The sequence below is a fragment of the Melopsittacus undulatus genome, chromosome 1 (assembly GCF_012275295.1).
Source record: "Melopsittacus undulatus isolate bMelUnd1 chromosome 1, bMelUnd1.mat.Z, whole genome shotgun sequence".
Lineage (NCBI taxonomy): Eukaryota > Metazoa > Chordata > Aves > Psittaciformes > Psittaculidae > Melopsittacus > Melopsittacus undulatus.
Window position 1 is genome coordinate 22912019 of NC_047527.1, and position 21051 is coordinate 22933069.

Below are 21051 nucleotides of genomic sequence, written 5' to 3' on the forward strand. Positions count from 1 at the left end.
CATCAAAGAGATGCTTTTTCTTCCGCATCCAGGCATGGACCCTTCAGCCTTGTGCACAGGGACAGTTGCTTTGTAATTCATACATGTGACTAAGTAATAGAGCCTTTGGTCCCTGTAAATACTAAAGAATGCTTCTGAGCTACACAGAACTACAGCATTTTAAGAGAGAGGTATGGTGGGGCATTTTAACTGCAAAGAACCAAAAGGACATAGAATGAAATAGCAGAAATAATGACTGGAAATGCTGATTATATTTATTACAGCTTGGACTTGTGAGTCTGAGGCTTCCCCAGCCGCATCCTTCTACACCCTACCTTGTACAGACTCCCCAGACCAAATTCTGACTCCAAAAGCTCATGCGAGGTTCTCAGTAAAGTCAAATACACCCTCACACAAGTTACTAGAGGGAGAATTTGATCTCCTGAATTTATGGAAGCACAAATATTACCCTCAATGAGGTGATCCTCTTCATTAATATGCACTTTCTTGATGATTTCCACTACACAGCTGTCACTGTCCTCCACCTGTCCACTGTCCTCTGCTGGTCCTGGAGATTGTGCTCCTGCATCCTCTCCAGGTGCTGGAGGTGATGGTACATTGCTCTCCTCTTGCCACACAGTTGGTAGCTCAGAGCTCTCCTCCTCTTGTGCAGGCAGGGGCTCGGTGCCCTCTGGCTCCTCCCTTTTAATGACTGAATCCATCTTCCCCTCTATGGCCAGAATCATGGCTGCAGGCTCCTCTCCTGGCAGATGCTCACCCAGGTTTGTCTCCTCAGAGGCAAGACTCACATGCTCCACTGGGTCCAGCTGTGTCTGGTCAGCTATGGTTTCGTGATCATCCACAGTCGGGGTGTTTTCACCAGATGAAGCTTTTAGTTACAGCAGGGCAAGGAAAGAGAATAGAGAATTACGGATGACTGGTGAGGTGGCATGTAAGCTAGGTGAGAGCTAGACTCACAGTACATAAGCACTACGTGCCAAAGAGCTCCCACATGGCTAGACAATACTTCTCCACAGGTCTGCTGTCCTTACACGTATCAAGTAGAGGATGGCACTGCTCTTACATATAAAAAAGCCCAAACATTTTGGTTTGATGCACATCATATGTTTTTACATGAAGAGAGCTGACCTGTTTACAGGTCAATGTCCTATTACATTTTGCCTTATACACCTTCAGTGTGCAGAAGGTTTCCTGGTGATGGGACACACGCAAAGAAGCACCTTTTCCTGCCCCAAACCAAGCACAGAATCAATGTGCTGAGCAGGAGGGAGCTGCTGCCATGGGCTGTACATGGGAAACTTCTGGTGGTGTCTCCAGGGGGACTGAACAAAAAACACTGAGAACTTTCTTGTCCCAAAGGGTGAGCAGTGCCCACTTCTTAAAACAAAACCCAGTTTGTCTGTCTTTTTAAATACCAAGCTACCATTCCTAGTACGCTTTGTCTAATAAAACACGAAGCTTAAACAAGTTAAAACTCCTGATCCTTTCATCAACTTATTTGCTAAGTAAAGCAATGGGCTGTTTTGGCAGGCAAAATTTATGGATAGAGAAATGGCAAAATTACTCTGACAGGTACTTAAGGATAAAAGTTACTGACTCAAGATAAGCTCTGCCTACCTATCTGACTGAATTAATAACTTTCTGACTAAATGCAGTTTGAGAAGAGCGTGTACTTAACCTTCTCTAAGGGAATGTCAGGGTGAAAACCCTGGGAATTCATGTATGAGATCTGTTTATGTAATAATTACAAAACTGAACAAATTGTACTTTCTGAGGAAATGATGACTGCAGTGTCAAAGCCAGTGAGCAGAACCGTATGGTACTTCATACACACATAGAGGAACTGTGAAAAAATGTAGTAAGACCTGCTCTTAAAACAGAGACTTCAATACTGCTGCTCTTCAGGTAACTCTGCAGTTCTTTTGAGGCATTCAAGAAAATACTTCACCAAGAAGGGTCACCTTGTTAGTGTGTGCCTACTGGGGAAGGACAGCTATGACAGAGGAAGAGCAAGAACAGGGAATCTGGGCTGTCAAGACAGACAGAAAGCAACTTTTGACTATGGGATACGTAAAAACTCATTTTCCCCATAAAGCGTAAAACCAAAGTCAAACCAACCCCTTCACAAGGCATAACTATTTATAATAGCTATTACTTCCTCAATAGTAATAGCTATTGCTTCCTCAAAAAAGGAGGTAAGCTCAGCTACAGACCCACCCAGGGCAGCACCCCACCCCTGATGGCTGCCTAGGGGCAGTGGAAAGAGCAGAGGGTCCCAAACTGTGGAGCTGGGTTTCAGTCTGTCAGGGGACATTCCTGAATGAACCTGCCCAAGCCCCTTTTCAGTCTATTCACACTTTCAGCCCCCACCATGACCATGGCAATGTGGTCTACTGCCCACTTAAAACCCCTGTAAAACCCATTCAGATTATTTTTAAGCCTGCTGCTAGTAATTTCTTCAAGAGACATAATTCTTGTGCTACAAGAAACAGCAGGTCTATTTCACTGTTTACCTCCTCTAGATCTCTATCACACCTTGTCTTCCAGGCACTCCTTTCCCTAACATGGAGCTCAACATGAAACAGATACCAAATCAGAGTAACAAATTTAAGCTAGCCTAAGCAGGGACTGAAAAAAGCAGTGTATGCTCAGAGACCAGAGACTTGACCTTTTCACACTTTTAACCCTCTAGATACTTCTCATGCCTTCACCTTGCCTGGTACCAGGCAGGTAGGGAGCATTTGTAACCTACAGACAGAAATAAATGAGCCATGAAAACTAGCATTTATACATAGCTTTCAGTTGGTGTAACCAGTACAAGAAACAACACAAACCCACTACTACCAGGTATCTCCTGCAGCTCCTATAAACACCAACCCTGTAGCTTCCAGCTAGCCTGCTCTTCACCAAGATGTTTTATATAAATTGCATTATAAAACGCTGCCATGCACCACAAGCCCTTCACTGCTGCAAACCCTGGAAGCATTCCTCTGCTCTCATCTGAAATGCAAAGAATTCTCTAATATGGAAAAAGTAAATCCTCCCAGTAATCTGTTCAATACCTTTATCCCCCGGAGGAATGAGCACCATGTAGCAGTCAACATTCCTCGGATGCTTTCTGGTTTTATTTTATTTTTTAAATTTATCATTTTTATTTTCCCTGCTGCAGACAAATTCAGCTGGAGAAGCAATGAAAAGCACAGTGAATGTACCTGGGCCACAGCTATGGTATTTTTCCCTTTGCTTTCTTTCTTTACTTTTGGAAAAGCCTCTCTTTTTTGTGAGTTACACACTGATGCAAGGAAATTAAATACTTTTTTTTTCCCTATTAACACATTTAGAGAAATTTATTTTAAATTATCCTCTCTTATTAAACTAAGTTAGAAAATAACTAACATACCTGCCTGTAACTGCCCAGTTAATGGAGAGCATTCATTTGTAATTACAAACTGCACTTCACCGTTATTATCACATCAGTTGATGGACTGAGTACATTTCCTAACCTATCCTAACTGAACATTCTGGCCTGAAGACAGAATTCCTAAAAGCCCTCGGAAATTCATTCAGTTGTTTCCCTGAGCCATTCAGCGTTCCTGTGCAAATACCTTTCAGCAGAGGACAGAAAGGCAGACTAATCTGGTACATTGACCAGGTGAACAAGGCAGCAGGCACAGTATGAAGAGATTCCTGCTGACTTCCAGCAGGGCTCCTCAGTTTGCAGTTGTACGCTGGCTCTGTTGTGGCACAGGCAACACTCACCCCATACAACCTGCCACCAGCTCTGCAGTCCCAAACCATACCACCACAAGGCAACAAATGGAAAAATAAACCCCTACAGAAAACATGAACGCTGCAGCCAGAATATTATCATCAGATGATGTTTAGAGCTCAAGTACACAGGAAAGAAATGCAGTAAAATGAAATGCAAACAACTTTGATGTATCTGTTTTCAGAATGAAGACTTTCTGGGGAGGACAATACCTGTAACTGCAGCATTCAGGTTCTTCTGAAAAGTGTTTCCAAACCTCCCTCGGAGCAAAGAGCAAAATATGATGAACGTGGAAACATGGTTTTATTTAGCTTCCAGTGAATAGCAAAGATATCTTACAGACCATCCTACACACACCTTGCACTCAAAATAATCCTCTGTGACCTGAGCCAAATCATAGTCACAAGAATGTTCCTGGTGCTGTAAACTGTCTTGGGGTGGATGTAGAGATTTTATAAGAAAAAGGAAGGATTGGAGGGTCAGGTATTGCTAGGTCACTATTATTTTTAAGGAAGAACAGAAGCATTGGATTTAGAAGGTGTTACACAAAAGGACAACAGCAGAACCTGCCTCTAAAATTAAAAAAAAAAAGTAAATAAAAGGCAGCAGAGAGGAACAGAACCCAGTAACTGATTCATTTTAAAGAAGCAGTTTATGAAAACATCTGAAAAAAAAAAGGTGAGAGTAGATTTAGATTAGCTATTAGGAAGCAGTTCTTCAGTACGACGACGGTGGCAAGGCACAGGAACAGGTTGCCCAGAGAAGCTGCGGCTGCTCCATCCCTGGCAGTGCTCAAGGCCAGCTTGGACGGGGCTCAGCGCAACCTGGTGTAGTGTGAGGTGTCCCCCTCCCCATGGCAGGGGATTGGAATTAGTTGCTGTTTCAGGTCTCTTCCAACCCAAACCATTCTATGACTACGGTCGTTCACGACGCGCAGCTCCATCAGAACTGAAAGCCGGGACCAACCCGAGGGACTCCCGCCCCCCGCGGCGCCTCTCCACGGACAAGACCCCGCTCCCCAAGGCTGTCGGCCCTCACGACAACGCGGGGTCCCCCGAGCGCCGGCCCCGCGGCCAGTCCCAACCCCGGCCCGGCCCAGCTCACCCCGCGGCGGCGGCGGCTCCCGGGGGCTGCGGGCGCTGCTGGAGCAGCCCATGGCGCAGTGGCCGCTCTGCAGCCTCTGCCCGGCTCCCCGGCCGGGGCGGGGTAAGGAGGGGCCGGGGGTGTCTCCGAGCAGGGCCGAACGGCCGAGACGGGGGGGGCGGAGGGGTTGGCTCTGGCCACGGTGCCTGAAGACACCCCCCGCGCAGCCTGGCACACCCGTCCCGTCCGTTCCTGACCTTCAGGCGGTTTCCTGGGCGGGTGCCGCAAAGTCCAAGTGGCAGCAGCCGGGAAAGTGACCGCAGATCTGTGGTACAGCAGCTGGAGACCCATGAATCTGATCCCGGGTGTGTGCACGTGTAGGTGGAATTGGCTAGCAAACTGCAAGCCAGGTTAGCACCTGTACACCAGGTAAGAGGGTCCAAATGGACTTAGAGACCATGGTGACGTTTGAGAGTCCATGAATGTGGGTTGTGCTTGTGAACCTAAGACTGAGGTGAGCGAGCTCTGCATGGAACCCCAGTCCTGAGAAGCTGGAGAGGAGCAGCAGCACTGGGTTATCTGCACTTACACTGTATATGGTACATGCAGGTGCTGCTAAATTCAGCGCTCTGCCTTAGCATATCAGGTGTGTGTGCTTGTACAGACACAGGGTGCTTGCCCTTGCTACTGACCCTCCCCAAAAACAGAAACATCCCATGGGACTGGTATGGGGACACCTCTAGGGTCTCAGCAGCTGGGGGGCAAGAATGAATCCCCACGCTGCAGGGTCCTCTGGATTCAGAGGCCACCTCCTTAATATCAGCCTTTAAAAGTAAAGAAAATATATTAGGATTTTTATATCTACATGTAGGCAAATCAGCAAATGTCCAGGGAAGTCCAGGTGGCTCAGAAACTTTCCAAAGAGTAAGAATGAAGAATATTTGCCATATGTTTGCTTGCACAAGCAGGTCCAGTGTCATTTATTTACTACACTCAAGACATATTTCATTATGTCCTTCAAATGTAATCACCCATTGTTCTAAATAAACATTTCTCATCCATCAAGAAACTTGTCCAGACAAATCATATTGTCTTTGGACATTTGTCCAGGGTTTGTTGATGTCCCACAGCCAAGGTGAACAATAGCACTAACTTCATCCAGGCTGCAGGACATACGGAAATCCTGGACATGGGGTATACTATGTGTATGTGTACTGTCACTGCAGCACAAGTGACAAGCTCTGGCACCCCTGGGAGAGACTGACACATGTATGTATTGTATGGATAAGAGGTGTACCATGGAGCTGTTGGACTTACTGCAGGTGCAATGTACACCAAGCACACCCATGTTACTCTGGGAAATCACCTGGCAAATGTATGAGGAGCAACACAGGAGGGAATACACCATGCAAGTCTAAGCACGTTAACTTCCATCCTTCAGCTTGAGTTCATTTTTAGGACACTTAAAAAAAAAAAACAAAAAAAAACAAACAGAAAAAAACCCCATAGGCTGTACAGATTTCCCTGTAGCTATGTATAAGATTTCTACCAGACACTAGGAATGCTGGTAACATTAGCATTAGAAAGCATAAAGCTGCCATGTAAGCACAAAAGCAGAAGTACAATGAAGGGCTTAGCAACTTAAAAGTTAATTCGAGTAATATCTAACATTCATGCTTTGTCAGAGGTGGACACGCATGTGAAGATACCTGGGAACTCACCTACTACCTGCCAACTGGGGCAGCTCTGCTCTCACTGATAAGAAAGCAGAAGCACCTGTGCTTGTGAAGGAGCTTGTCTTGCCTGCAGACAGCACATACACAAGGGAGGGACATCAAACATATCCGTTATTCTACCTTTTTCTGTGATGTTCTTTCAGAGAACAAAGGAGGCCAGGCCACCAGGACAGATTCATTGAGCACTGGGCACTGAGGAAAAGGGAAAGTTAAATTCACTTCCTTTTCTTGCCTGCAGAGCTTTGTACCTGCTCCCCTCTGTGTCCTAACCAAAGGGTAGATTGTGCAGAGTACACCTACCATGCATCTTACTGAACAGTGGAGAAAGGAATTCAAGATTTACAAGGCCAGAGAGAGGGAACAAGTGTGTGCATGTACCAGCAGCCAAGGGCGCTCACTGGGGGGGGGGGGGGGGGAGAGGGGGCAGAGTTGTTCTGTACTTCATTCATGTTCTTTAAACAGCCCTTGGATACAGTACAGAAATAGAAATTAGGACCCAAGGACTATTTGTCAGGTCACTCCCAGAATCATTAAATAACAATTTCATGGTCTTCTTCCCTTCTCCCATGAGCAAAGAAGTTGCATTTTTTTCAGCAGGATGACTGGATACAACAGAGCCAGTGCTTGAGCTGGACATAGGAAGTACTATGATAGGACAAGGCTGAACCTCAGTGTGTTGGCTGTATTGCCATGTTTTCAGTCAGGCTAAGGAAAACTATTTTATTCAGGAATGTAAATTGGGAAAGTAAAATAAAATGTAAACGGTGAGTGTTCAGGGATAGCTGTAGGTAAAGCAAAACAAATAACCTACATCCTCTTATATACAAGCAGAAATTCACTTCCAAAAGCAAACTTCATAAAGATTGCTCTAAGGTCCTAGCTACTACCACATGACCAAACTTGTTTCACTCATTCCAGAGCTCACTTGCTGTTAATAATTTTGAATATTTTAGATATGATTCCTACTGCAGCTATTAAATTTATACCTACTTTCTGACAGACCCAAATCATGGGGCTTTCCAAATCACAGTAGACTTTCCAAAAAATTATATTAATCATGAAGTTTCCTTTGAAAATTGTGCCTCCTTTTCTCAACTCTATTTTGCGCAGAAATACCAGTACTGACCAGGCAATAAAATATTCTATGTTGTTTATTGTGACAGATGATTCAGGCCAAACATTCCACTGATGCGAATTTGCCAACTGATGGAACATCAAATTTGCAAAATTTGATGGAATTTGCAAACTGAAGGATGCTCTGTGATGCTGATCTATAAACTGCAGTTCTCCAACTGCCTAGTGCAACTGCTAGTCATGTTTTGCCTGGAATGTCAATGACCTTGAAACTTAGCTCCTAGGACATAGCTTGTAATTTCTGGAAAAGAAGGAATCTGCAGTTCTTCTTATGAGACTAATTACTATGTGTGGATTTCTTTACAATTTGGCCCTTAGAAAATACAGTATCTTGTACTGGCACGCTATTTAAGCTAGCTACGCATATAGGTATATAAATATATGTGTTTATGTGCATATACGCATACTCCTTAGCATCCTTTTACTGGCTAAAAATATATCCACTGTTTGCAGATATCGAGGTGTTCACAGTAGACAGTATTTAACCTGAAGATTCTCCTTCTTCCCTAATGAGATAACCTTTCCGCATTTGGCCAATTTTCCTTTACAGTTCTTTTCCTTCCTTCCTATAAGAAAGCTACTGGAAGGAAAGGTATCTGAGGAGAGGTTTGCATCCAGACCCACTGGACCTGTGCATTACTGGGATTCCAACTTCCCAGAGATCTGAAACAAAGAGCTGCATTCGTCTGCCTGACAATACAGGGGACAGCTCAGTGCATGACCCTATGAAGATCAGATGAACATGTTTACATTTGCTGTAAATGTGATCATTATCAGAGAACAGCCTGTCACTTTTAATAGCTCTGACAAGTGCAAAAGGAGAAAATAATGGCTGCAGGTGTTCATACAACCTTATTATGTAACTGTGCAGAGATTTTGATGCTACTAAAAAATATAAGAAAGAACAGAAATATATTTTTGCAGGTTTTTATCCTATCAAAACAGTATGCCTTGGGCATACTGGTAAGATAAAGATGCAGAACCAGCTTTTCAAAAGATCAGTTGTCATTTTTTAATTGAACCTTGTCTACCATGGTTGTTTTGTGACTGATGCTGCTGCCACAGGAGCTCCCTGCCTTACCCTTTCATCTCCCCCTCCCTAGCTGCAAGTTTTCACCTCTGGCAGGACATCAAATGAAGCACTGACCTGACTTAAAAACAACTGTGAGGAAAAAACCAAACCAAAACAAAAGCTCAGGGTGGGAATTCCTTCAGCTGTTATCTCTACTGAGGTTGATATATCATGAAGTTAGGGCCCCAGCTGAAAGGTGGCCATTAGACTGTTACTCCAGTCATGACTTAGGAATCTGGGATCGCATGTCCAGACTCAAAGAAAATAAGGCTGCATTATGATCTTAGATATTTTCCATCTTCTAGGTCAGTTAAAATGTCTCAGATACACTGGGTTGGTTTCATTTTCCTCCAAGCCCAAAATGATGAAGTTACTCTCTAGTTTTTGGGATAGGTCAACACTCCACCAGTAACTTTACTTGCAGTGCTCTCACTCTGTCACACTGCAGCTTTCTTACACAATCTCTTCAGCATTTTTATCTCTTTTTGGGGGGGGGGAGGAAGGGGAAAGGGTGATGAGAGACCTTCTTCAAGACCACCACTCTCCAGGTTTGAATGAAATTATCTGCATCTGTGGGAAACCCTGCCCCTGCCTTCTTACTAGGCAAGTGCAGAGAGGCTAGGGTGGGAAAAGCAGTAAGGGAGGAGTGGCCCTACTCCTCATGTACTCTCCATCCCCTGCATGTGTATCCTACCTGCCAAACCAGCACTGGCCTGCAGAACCCCTGAGCTAGAGTAATACCTGACTCAGCTTGTGAAGCAGTTGATCTTTCTGGCTGAGCACTGCTGGTAGGGCAAGCAGGAGAGCTGGATGTGGCCACAGTATCTGTTGTTAGTGCTGGGAGAAGTAACACTGCTTTTCCTGAGATTGACAGATGCTCCCTGGTTCTCTCCATCTTGAGACTTGTTTGTTGAAGATAGAAACACTGTCTGCTTCTTCCGTCCCTTTCTTTTATTTTTGCTGTATCACTGCCTCATCACAGAGCTCAGCATCACCTGTGGAGGGTGCAAAACTGGCTGATGTCTGCTGGGCCTTCCCCATGCTTTAATTCTCAAACACCTGCATTGTAAACACTGCTGCTGATTTTTAACAAACAGTGGCTGCATAATATTGTTTAAGGAACTTTTGTGGGGCCAAAGCCTTTTCTTCCTTTTAGTGTTGCTGTCATCTGACTTGGACTGACCTAAAGGACATCTTATGGACCACATACTCCCAGGAGAGGCCTTCATGACCACAGAAAGGCAATCTGGGGGTGAGAGTCAGCAGTGCTCGTTTCTGCAATTTGGGGTTCAGTCACGAAAGTGACTGTCAAAAAGTTCTTTAGGAAACAGAGTTTTTTTTTTTTAACAAACCCACATCACTGGGAAGAATTAGTTTTATAAACTCTTAAGAACGGTATTGCATTCTCTCCTCACTTGAGCAGAGGTTGCAAAGGTACTCTTGACAACAGCTCCCTCTGCCGGAGCCGGGCACAGCTCCCGTATATTGCAAGAACATAAAACACGGCAATTGAAAGGAATCGTGCTGAAGACTTCACGAGGTTCGCTGAGCTTTATGCTCTCTTCCCAGTAATTTCGACAAGCAACAAGAAATGATGAATGTTTCACCTGACCACCACCAACCAGATAGAAGTTTAAAGATTTAAAAGCAAAGTCACAATCTGATGGTAGGAATATCAGCAATGCCCCTCAGTGCTGGGGCAGGGGAACAAGAAAAGAAGAAGATGTGGAATGGCATTTAATACTCAGGTGCCAAAGAAAATAAAAGTTTGAAGTACACTACAAAATTGATTTAAGTATACTCTGTAAAGTGCTGAAAATTATTTTGTTTCAGTAAATGAAACTGGACTGTAGAGACACATCAAAATGTAATGGGCTTATGCTATTATTTATATAGTACATGTATTATTTCTGTATGCTTAATCTAAAAATTATTCCCAGTGGACTTCACCATTACAGATGGACCAGTGCGTGAGTTTCATCTGGGATATTTAAGCTCCACTTAAGTTTGGTGATATTTTTTTTCTAACATAGAACAGAAGAAGTTGAGCATGGAGGTAGCCATACCATTAGAAAGGCATGACAGTATATTGCTATAAATTATTCTCTTACTTGAAGTAAGTTTTATTAATGCAAACATACTAGAATAACAGAATACAACATGTCTTGGCTCAGCTTTTTAGTTTGTTGCTACATACCCCATATAGGCAAAGGCATCAAAATTTCTAAAGGCAACAAGTACATCAACCACAACACAGTCCCATGCTTTGCTAACCTAGGCAAGTCCAGAAAAGCTGTAATTTAATAAGAAAAAGTATACGTTGGGGTGCCCTTCTGGTGCAGTGTGTCCTAAGAGCAGCGTGGTATCAGCAGAATACTTGCTGTCCTGTGGGTGGACCCCAGGCCTCCTCCCGGGGGGGGTGGTGTGTCACAGGGAGTCCCCAGAGACTCTTACCCCAAACACTCACATTGCTGATCACAAGCAGGTGCCAGCTGAATGGGTGCTGTGATGCTGCTCACTGCATCAACATGGCTGTCTGTCCTAGGCTGGACACTGCCATGGGATTGACCACAACTCTTCCTAGGCTGAAACTGAGAACCTCATGTCATAGCCATGTTTATAGCAAGCTCCAGAGCACACGGGGGGCAGGAAGAGGTGCCCCTCACTGTGACTACAGCACAGCAGACGACTGAACTGCTCTGGCATGGGCCAAGGCCATTGCACAGCCTTGAGCTCTGAGCCATTCCCAAGCTCAGTGTCATACTTCATGTTTGAAATCCAGGCTGTATCTCATCGGGACAGTTTATTTATGACTGCAGTGCAGAATTGGGGCAGGCAGACATTACTGGGCCTGGTGAAACTAAGGCAGTGCTGATTTACAGAAAGCCAGCATACTCAGCACTTACATAATGGAAACACGGAGCCAGAGCAGCAGGTGTGTCTGTTGCTCCAGTGGCTTGTGATGCCAGAGATTTGTTTTCCCCAAAGCCTCATTTCCCACATCAACCCTGTGGCAGAAGTGACAGCTTCACAGTGGACGGGAAACTCCGGGCGCTTGGGACAATCCCTGCAACGGGCTTTCTTAGTCAGTGCCTGAAGTCTCCCTTAAGGCCGTGAGGGGTAAAAGGGCATTCAAACTCGCTCTGTGAAACACGGGAGCCTGTGCTCCCGGGGAAAGGGAGAGCTCAGGGAGCCGGCCTGGCAGCCGCCATGCCGGTAGCTCCTCCTATCACAACACGGCTCCCTGGCCCCGCCCGCGCTGACCTCTCAGCGCAGGCGCTTTGGCAGCCGGAGGGAGGTGCGTGTCAGCTGTGTGCGGCTCTCGCGAGAGTTGGCGCGAGGGGAAGCGCGGTGCGCCGCGAGAGCTCGCTCCTTTCCGTCTGCCCGGCCATCTTGGCGGCGCGTCTTCGGTGAGTGCGGCTCGACCGGGGCCGTGCGGGCGGGGGTGGGGGCCGCTCCTGGTGATAACTCCTGCTCCGTACCCCGTGTGTTCCAGGTACCGCCCGACCCGGCGCGAGGCAGCAACATGGTGGCCGCGAAGAAGACGGTGAGTGGGCGCGGGCCGGGCTCACGTGGCGGCGGCGGGTCGGGCCGTGGCGGCGGCGGGTGTAGCGCGGGCCGGGGCTGAGGTTCTGGCCGCTGTGAGGCGGAGTGCACTGGGCACAGGCTGGGGCGGGGGCCTGGGCACAGCCGGAGGTGCCAGGCGCGCGGCCCTCGGGCTTGGGCCTCGCACAGGCCCCAGCCGCGCCTTGCGGCCGCCTCCCACCGGCTACTTCATCCCCGATTCCTTCTTGTGCAGTGTTCCGGGTTACTCGCGGGATCTCGGTGCTAGTTGGAGGGAGGGGGAGCTGCTGCTGTTTTCCTAGTGTGGGTGGAGAGCGGCTTTTGCATTTCCTGCTATGTTTTTGTCTTTCTCTTAGAGTAACTCTGACAAGTATGGTTTTCTAGTTAGGTGGTGGTTATTAGACGTTCATTTTGCAAATGCACTTCTCTGCTGTCATGAGCACCATGCTCTCTAGGAGCATCAGTTCTTACTGCACGTCGTTGCTTGTTTCTGCTAACCAGTATTGTGCTATTAGCGTGTGCCCAAGGAAGAGGAATAGTTCAAACCTTAGATTTGCAAGACAGAAGGTGTATTTACTTGGACTTGACTAGATGCACTTTGACAAAGGCCTGTCAAATACGCCTGGTTAACATAAATATCAGCAACAGTGCTTTAAGATGTATTTCCCTATTGTAAGATACGGAAGTAGGAGGTATTTTTATGGAACTGCGAATAAAGCATCAGCGACCTCCTTATGCGCAAGCTTTCTCATACTTATGTGGTAGGCTGGATTTTATTACTCTGCATTGCAAATTATAGGGAAATCATTAGAATCATAGAATTTGATTGCTTGTGTTTGGAATGTTTTAATTTTCTTATGTATGTTTACTTTTATAAAAAACATACAGTAATGCTTTTCTATATCTCTTTCAGAAAAAGTCCCTGGAGTCCATAAACTCTAGGCTTCAGCTGGTTATGAAAAGTGGTAAATATGTACTAGGATACAAACAGACTCTGAAAATGATTCGTCAGGGCAAAGCCAAATTGGTCATCCTAGCTAACAACTGCCCTGCTTTGAGGTAAGCAGAAGTATGAAAAAGCTCTTTAAGACAGGTTCTTTGCTCAGATACAGGGTACACTTCATGCTAATTGCTCCTGTGAGTTACTGATGCAGAGTATTTTGCTAGCATATTCCAGAGTGCTATGAAGTAAAAGTGGTGGGTTATTTGGTGTATGGCAGTTTCTGGACGTGTTGAAATGCTTCCTAACACTTTTTTAGCTTTCCAGTTCAGAGTTCACACTAGTAAAGATACTGGAAGCTTTTCACACTGGTAGCAGTCATTGAAAGTATAATGGGGCTGAATTCCTGTGGTTTTTTTTCATAGGAATGTGATGGGAAATAATCTTGCAGGTAGGAAAACTGGTGATTTACACTCTATTTAAAGTGTTTGAAGCCCACAAAATTTGCTGTCAAAGTTACAAACTTAGGTTCCTGGCCAGTGAAATTGCTTTTTTGAGAATCAAATCTTTACTGACTTTGTGATATTTCTCTTGTAGAATTTATGGGCCCTTATTGCCATCAAGGGATTTCAACAGATTTAAGAAACTGTAAACGCAGAAAGCCAGTATCAGATGCTTGACAAATGACAGGACTGTTGCAGTAGGTAGTTTTTTTAGTGGGGATCCCAAAAGTGCTTGAGGAATAGTATTGACCACTAGAATCTCCTGCTAGAAATCAGAAGAGAAGGGAATCTAAGTTGATTTTTTTAAAAAAATTGTTAAGAAAAATTACTGGGTTTCCTAGCTGACTGCAGGCAGATCTCTGTTCAGTATCTGGCCACTGGGTATATGATAATAATGGTCGTAGTTTGTGCACTTTGGCTTAGCTCCTACAACCTTTGGAAGTCTGGAACTTCTGAATCTTTACTGTAGAAATGAGGATAGGTAGGAGGAGCCTCAAGGATTTGCACTCCAGAAGTGGGTTTGTGGTTTCATACCTTCAGCATACTTCTGGATAAGGGTTCCTGAGCCACAAGATGTCTGGCAAGGAACAGATGTTTTTCTGGGTGGGAATTAAAACTGCGTAAGGTTTAAATGGTAGAAGTTAAAAGTGCTCTCACTGCACTATATTTAAAGTGAATAGTGTCAGTACTGTAACACTGGTGTTTGAATTTCAGAAAATCAGAGATTGAGTACTATGCTATGCTTGCCAAGACTGGCGTCCACCACTATAGCGGCAACAACATTGAATTGGGCACAGCATGTGGGAAATACTACAGAGTGTGCACACTGGCTATCATTGACCCAGGTATGCCTCTCTTACAGTATAGTGACCAAATGGTTATGTGTTGGTGGTTCTTCTGTTCACCTGTGAATAGCAGCACTGAGCAACTGACAGGTGTGATGAAACGCTTTGTTGAACTGTCTGTCAGGTTTAACTCGTAATTTCTTCTTACCGAGATCCTGTTCATGACTCCTAGGTTCTTAGAACCTGAAATTTCTGCTGCTTATGTTTGCACTATGCTCCTTTTAATGCTAAACCATGTGAGCCTCAGTTTTGTCTACCTTTTGGCCTGTAATGAGGGTTCAATGGCTGGGAAGCAACTTCATGGTACGTGTTTCTGAGCCCATCAGCTAGAATATAAGCTAGTGTGACGTGCTGCTTATATCAGCCTGTTGACTGTTATTAATGTGAGGCAAAGGAACATGAATTGTCCTGCTTCCCAGACTGATACATATAAAGATAACCTGCATGTAGGTGGTACTAATCCAGGGTTGAAAATTGTATTAAACATTTTATTTTAAAACTAGTAGTCTGTAATTACTCTGGTTTGATAGCAGTTTTTGTCCCAGAGAGGTTTTCAAGTTCCTCATATAGACTGCTAATAGACTGCTAATGAGGTGACTTCTCATCCTCTTTCCAGAATCCGCTAAGAGAAGAATCAATCTCCTGTTCTGTTTGTTGATCAGAATGCATACGCACAGATTTAATGATTTCTGTAATTAAACTTACACCAAGTGTTCCCCAAATAAAATTGTTTTGAATTTGCTGTTTCTTCAGAAAACTCTATTTAGCTTGCTTGTATGCAAATACTGCCTGTAAACTTCACTTTCAAAATGTTACTTCCAATTTTGATTTTGAGTGGGTAGGAACTGCGAGTAAATACTATTGCTGTGTAATGTAATGCGAATATTCTCGCTGTCCTGATACTGTCGTGATCAGGGGAGGCTGGACGTTCGCTATATTAAAACTATGCAGTGTCATCCAGGGCTAGATTGCTGTTCTAGTACTGGCTTTGTAAATGCTAGTGACAGATACATAATTATTGTAAAAGTATTGTGTATGGATTAGCAAAATAGAGTTACAAGTATTTGTTATCAAGCCATCAATTTTTTTTCCTGAACAGACTTTGTATTGCTTTTAACTTGTTTGATTCTACAAATAGAAATGTGTTCAGGTTTTTGTGGTTGGTTTTGGCTTACTTCTGAAAACAGATCTTTCTGTGGGTCCTCTTGTAACAATGTATTTCTGTCTTACAGGTGACTCTGACATCATCAGAAGCATGCCAGAACAAACCAGCGAGAAGTAAATGCTGTAAAGAATTATTTCTACAATAAAACTGGTTACAGATCCATTTTAAAAAAAAATTGTATTATAACATTGTTGGGTTTAGGGCACAAACTATATAAATGAAGATTCATTACCACTGCTGTTTCCTGTTCTGTTAGAAATAACCTTCACAGGACAAAACTTGCCTGTTTCTTCCTCTAGAAGTTGTGGGTCTTGAGAGGTAAGTGGAGGAGGATGTAATCATGGGAAGTATGGTGCCAAATACCAGCAAGCTATGACTTCCTTGGTTTTGGGGTTTGGAGTGTTAATGCAAAAATGAGGCATAATGTGAGGTACAAGCAAATGTGAGAAGGGGGATCCCATACAGTTTACTTACAATTTAAAAATTCCCACTCCCAAGTCAATCACAGAGTATTAATGCAAGTTATCTTTTTTCTTTTCAATAGAATATGTAAATGTCAGATGGTAAATAAGATACCTATCTGCTAGATGTGATGTATAACAACATACTTGCAGTAAGATGCCAGTTAACTTCTCAAAGCTGTTTTTAAATTGGTCACTTTTCTAGCATTTTGAATACAAACTCATCTGTCTTAACAACATCTTCAAGTCACTGTTGCTGAGGACTCTGCTGTCGTACAGATTTGTGCCCATTTTGTGAGATGATGACTGCAGGACCTGCTTACTGATTATTGAGATGCCAGTGTTTTGCTGACGTGCAGTAGAAGAAACATCTAGTGAAAACCAGTATGCACCAGTATCCTTGCAGAACTTGTGTTTGTTGGCCAAAGTATGGCAAAGCACAAGGTACCTTTTAAAACTTGCTGCTTTGTATCCATGCATGCTTATGAGCTTATCTGAGATCACTTAGTCTAGTTCTGCTGCAACTACTTCAGGTACAGAATGGATGAAGCTGTGTATTTCCATTTGGAGATAATAGACAAACCAATGTGTGTCATAGCAAAGGCGGAAGTGCTGGTATCTCCACCTGTTAAACCACAGATTTGGATCAGTTTGAGATAGCTTAGATGTGAAATCTGTATGTGGCTGTTAGTGTGATGGTAAAGCGGAACCATGCCTTGGCTGCAGAGGGGAAGAGTGAAACTTCAGGCACTTCAGCTGGCTAGTATGACTGGAAGCAGTTTACTGTTTTCATTTGTCTTAAGCACAAACAGGCCTGCAGCTAGTTTTATTGCTCAGAAAAGGTCTTCATAATTAAAATACTAGTTGCATTTAGGAAAGTTAATGCTGAGCAAGGAACAGCAGGGAGAAGTTACATGGTTGGATGTGGTAAGTGAAAAAGTACTTGAAACCTCATATGATACCCTGATAATCCAGCAGACTTCCCACTTTCATCGCAGTTTCAGCATGAATTTGTATTTTTACTTCCAGCTGATTTCAGTAGTCGACTGGTGTTTGAAGACTATAAGTGAAAACTAATTGCTGAGAATGCTGTCCTACTTCTCCGTTTATAAAACTGTATATATCCGTACAAACAGGGATAGCAGAGTGAGTGGAGGAGAGAAATACAGAAAAGCAAGCCAGATAAATTCATACCCTAAAAGTACTTCAAAATGTAGAGGTTTCACTTCAAAAAATAACAGCATTTTATTGTTTTGCATAGCTTATTTCAGTTTAGTTCTGCTTAGTTAGAATTTTTGCTGGTTACTAATTGTTTATATATATAAAATTATTAACTTTTTTTTATCTGCAGTCAATGCAAGACAGAACACGTAGTATATAGATGCAGGGATCCAAAATATTTTCAACTTCAGACACAAGGATTTGTTATTTTTCTTAGAACCAGTTTAAGAAAATAGCTCTGACAAGTTTGCGTATATAAATATACAGTGTAGTATAGCCTTCCAAATTTCGGTCAGTATTTTAGCCTGTTTTCCAAGTCTTCCATTCTCTTTGTCATTTCTTCCAGTAGACAGAAGTTAAGGAAAGAGAACTACTGACAGGATGCATTAATCAAAAAGTGGTCAGCTGCCTGATTGCTATGGGCTGTAAACTTGCAGTTCTTTCTCATTGTTGCCCTCTTTGATTCCCAGTAGTTTCTGGTAGAATACTCCCTGTATTTTATTATTCTGCTTTGATCAGCTGAGAAAGCTGTGTGAAGCCCTGTTCGTTAACAAGCATACCTTAACATGGAGTTCAGGCTGCAGCTTATAAAAAAGGCAGGTATTTCAAAAAGCTAGCCATTTCCCTCTGTTTAAAGGGAACCCTAAATATTTACCTTAGTGGTGTTTAAAAAGTGTTTTCACTATATGTAAGCCAACAGTAGATTTTTAAAACTGTACGGAGCTCCCTGCAGAAAGAATGACTGCTGATATTACATTCCAGTTCTAAGGAGGTGTAGTTGTAGGGGCAGTGGTTTCTAGATGTGGAGTAGAGCAAAAGCTCCACAGGATCTAGGACTGACCCTGCCATAGGCATGCAAGCATTGTTTGAGTTGCTTTCTGTGTAGGTGTTTGCAGAGGCAAAGTTCAAGCAGTAAAAACTGCATTCATCTGACTGATAAAAAAAGTTAAAAGTAGTTTGATACAAATCATTAACAGTGTGGATTGGTCCCCTTAAGTTTATATTCTGTAACAAGCTAGTTTTGTAGCCATGTCTCCTGCCCCCCAGGATCCCTGGAATGAGGACTAGCCAGCAGTCTTCTGCAGTTACCAACAGCTAGTATGTTAACTCAGTATCTAGGCTGCTCTTCTGGTAAGGCAGAGAAATGAGGTTTGTAATGGGGAGGTGACTGCATAGTTCTGTCTTCAAAGCACTGGTTGTCCAGTACTGCAGAAGTGCTTGGAACTGTTCCTTCCTATAAATATGCCTAGGTCTGGTTCTGCATCAGCAGTTTTTCCATCACCTAGAGTTCTTTTCAGACTCTAAAAATCACAGGGTTGTCTGTTCAGATTGTAGAGCAAGAAAGCCCATGTAGCTAAGGTTTGTTTTCTTTGATACTAAGTAAGCTTAATTCCTCATAGGCCAACTGCAGGAGATGACAGTAAGGAGGATAAGGCTTCTCCTTAAGGGGGAAAGAGTGGTGGTCTCCTTTTCATTCAGCATCTAGGTTGGAGCTGTGGGTAATGACCTAGAGTTTTTCTTCTGAAGTCATTTGGAGACTTTGGAGAAGACCCTTCAGGGAAATATAAATGTTAATGAGCATTTGAAGCACCTAACAATAAACTTACGTGATGGTTTTCTTTCCCTTTAAGAAGTAATTCTTTAGCATGCAATAATTCCATGATCAGAACATGATTCGTTAAGCTGAAGGATTCACTTGGGAAGGTGAGACAGAGTAAGGCTGCCTGCTGCAGCTACACAAAACAGCTGGAGGTGAAGTCTGAACTGGTAGGCAATATTTAGCATCTTGCCACCTGTCACAACCACTGAGGGCTCTGTTGGTCTGACTCTGGACAGCCTGTTAACTCTGCAGGTTCATTAGTTCTTAAGCTGTTCTCGTCTAGGAATCACACAGTTACAAGCTGTTGTCATTGCTGCATTCTTCTGTGCAGAAAATAAATGCTTATTGGCCTTGCATGTGGTTAGAAAACTTAAATAGCAAATTATATGTCATCTTGCTGTGTATTTGCAGAGGCAGAAGCTGCTTTCATGAAGAAAATGATGTAAAACATGACAGAAAGTTGTCTTGCTAATCTGCTGCTGTTGTGTCCTGAGACATCTGGTGGGTGTTAGAGGTAGTGTAAAGGCTGCAGTACTGACAGCTCCCTTGAAAAGACAAACTTAAGAGGGAGGGAAGCTGTTGATCTGCACTTATTTAATTTTTATTTGCACATTTATGTGAAATTAATCAGATCTCAGTTCTCTGAATTTCTCTTTGAGTATTGTTTTAAATGACTCACTGCATCTGGTGGTTCACCAAACAGTACAGAAGAGAAACATCTCCTGTATTCTGTAGAATATTCTGTACTCTTTTAGGCAGTAAATGCTGTTTTGATACCATCTGAAGAAATAACCCAAAGCAAAGAATGTTAGCCTTGAATTAGACCAGTCATTTCATTTGCTGTCCTTGAAGGTATTTACTGCAAGGGATTATTAAAGGTTAAGATCCTTATTAATATTTAGTTCCTTCTGTGAAGGAGATGCACATTTCAAGTTTTGAAAGCTTTGCTTCTTGGAGATTAACATTATTCAGTACTTTAGCTTTTTATTACAGTAGATGGATTTGAGCTATGGAGACAGCTTAGACTTAATGTGTTACAATTATAAGTTCTTTTAACCTGACCCCCTTGTCTTATATGTAAAAATTATTCTGAAAGGATATATCGCTGGGTGAGTTTTTTTACTTCACTGGTTGCATAGTTCTGGAATGTCACCAGGTTTTCACATTTGCACTGGTCTTTATCTTTTGAAGCTTTTGCTGAAAAACAGAAACAGTCAAGCATAGGCTAAATGCTGAATAAATCAAATGGGATGGGGGAGGAAATGACAAGGACTTATAAATGCAGAGCACGTTTAATACAGTGTCCTGTTCTCAAAACATGTCAGCATCCAAAGGAATGCCCTGGGGCAGATCTTGTAAATGCTGGGAAATAGTACCCAACACTTGGGCCTACATATTTAAAGAGCAGTCTAGATTATACTAAAGGTAACTTGATTACCTGTTGTTCTCGTTGAGTGAATGTAACTGTCTTCAAAAAGGTACTTGTGGTGTACTGCAAGATCAGGACAGGCAATGACATCTGTGATGGCTACTGTGGTTGATTCAGGTCCTGCAGGACCACCCCCCCCCAGAAAAAAAGTCTAAAAATCAAACCCACTTAATAACACACTATTTTTCTTCTACTCAAATACACCAACTTCTTAATTAGAATCTCACTGATTGCAATGAGGCTCATTCATGGAGAGGACAAAGGGATATAAAGAAGTGAAGGAACTGAGCTATTAGGCTGTATTTACTGTGCACATGATTTAAGTTGTGAAGGTTCCTGTAAGAAACAGAAGTGATGTAAAAGCTGAACAGGCTTTAAAATACCAAGCAGTGTGTTGAAATACAAGTTTCCCCATGAAATAATACATTTGGATGGTGTAAAAAGCATGCAGCCATGCATTTGTTACAGTGAATCTCCAATGTTCTGCAGAAAGCGGATTTGAGTTGCACAAAAGAGGGTGCCTTGGAGG

The 21051-nt window shown here is 43.2% G+C and overlaps 2 protein-coding genes and 1 non-coding gene across 3 annotated transcripts in view; 2 read left to right on the forward strand and 1 right to left on the reverse strand.

Annotated features, from left to right (window-relative positions):
• The first annotated feature begins 12075 nt into the window (after positions 1–12075).
• RPL30 (ribosomal protein L30) lies at positions 12076–16045 on the forward strand. Its single transcript, XM_005150881.3, has 5 exons — positions 12076–12204; positions 12291–12341; positions 13272–13417; positions 14516–14646; positions 15879–16045. The coding sequence occupies exons 2-5, from the start codon at positions 12321–12323 to the stop codon at positions 15926–15928; spliced, it is 348 nt and encodes a 115-aa protein (XP_005150938.1). The 5' UTR covers positions 12076–12204; positions 12291–12320; the 3' UTR covers positions 15929–16045.
• On the forward strand, positions 15523–15655 carry LOC115946816 (small nucleolar RNA SNORA72). Its single transcript, XR_004080841.2, has one exon. It is a non-coding gene; the product is annotated as a small nucleolar RNA SNORA72 (small nucleolar RNA).
• Positions 16046–16355: 310 nt separating the features above from the next.
• The window catches only part of MATN2 (matrilin 2), a 70239-nt gene continuing 65543 nt past the window's right edge, over positions 16356–21051 (reverse strand). The window contains exons 25-27 of the mRNA XM_034073975.1: positions 20532–20642; positions 20195–20290; positions 16356–17838 (exon numbers count right to left, since the gene is read on the reverse strand). Coding sequence (XP_033929866.1) covers positions 17786–17838; positions 20195–20290; positions 20532–20642 — 260 coding nt within the window. The 3' untranslated portion in view covers positions 16356–17785. The remainder of the gene's footprint in view (positions 17839–20194; positions 20291–20531; positions 20643–21051) is intronic.

What these genes read in the sequence shown, in the direction of transcription:
- RPL30 (XM_005150881.3), top strand. Translation starts at nt 12,321, where the DNA reads ATGGTGGCCGCGAAGAAGACG. An exon ending in TGGTGGCCGCGAAGAAGACG is followed by an intron (nt 12,342 to 13,271) that starts GTGAGTGGGCGC and finishes TATCTCTTTCAG; the next exon opens with AAAAAGTCCCTGGAGTCCAT. An exon ending in ACTGGCTATCATTGACCCAG is followed by an intron (nt 14,647 to 15,878) that starts GTATGCCTCTCT and finishes TCTGTCTTACAG; the next exon opens with GTGACTCTGACATCATCAGA.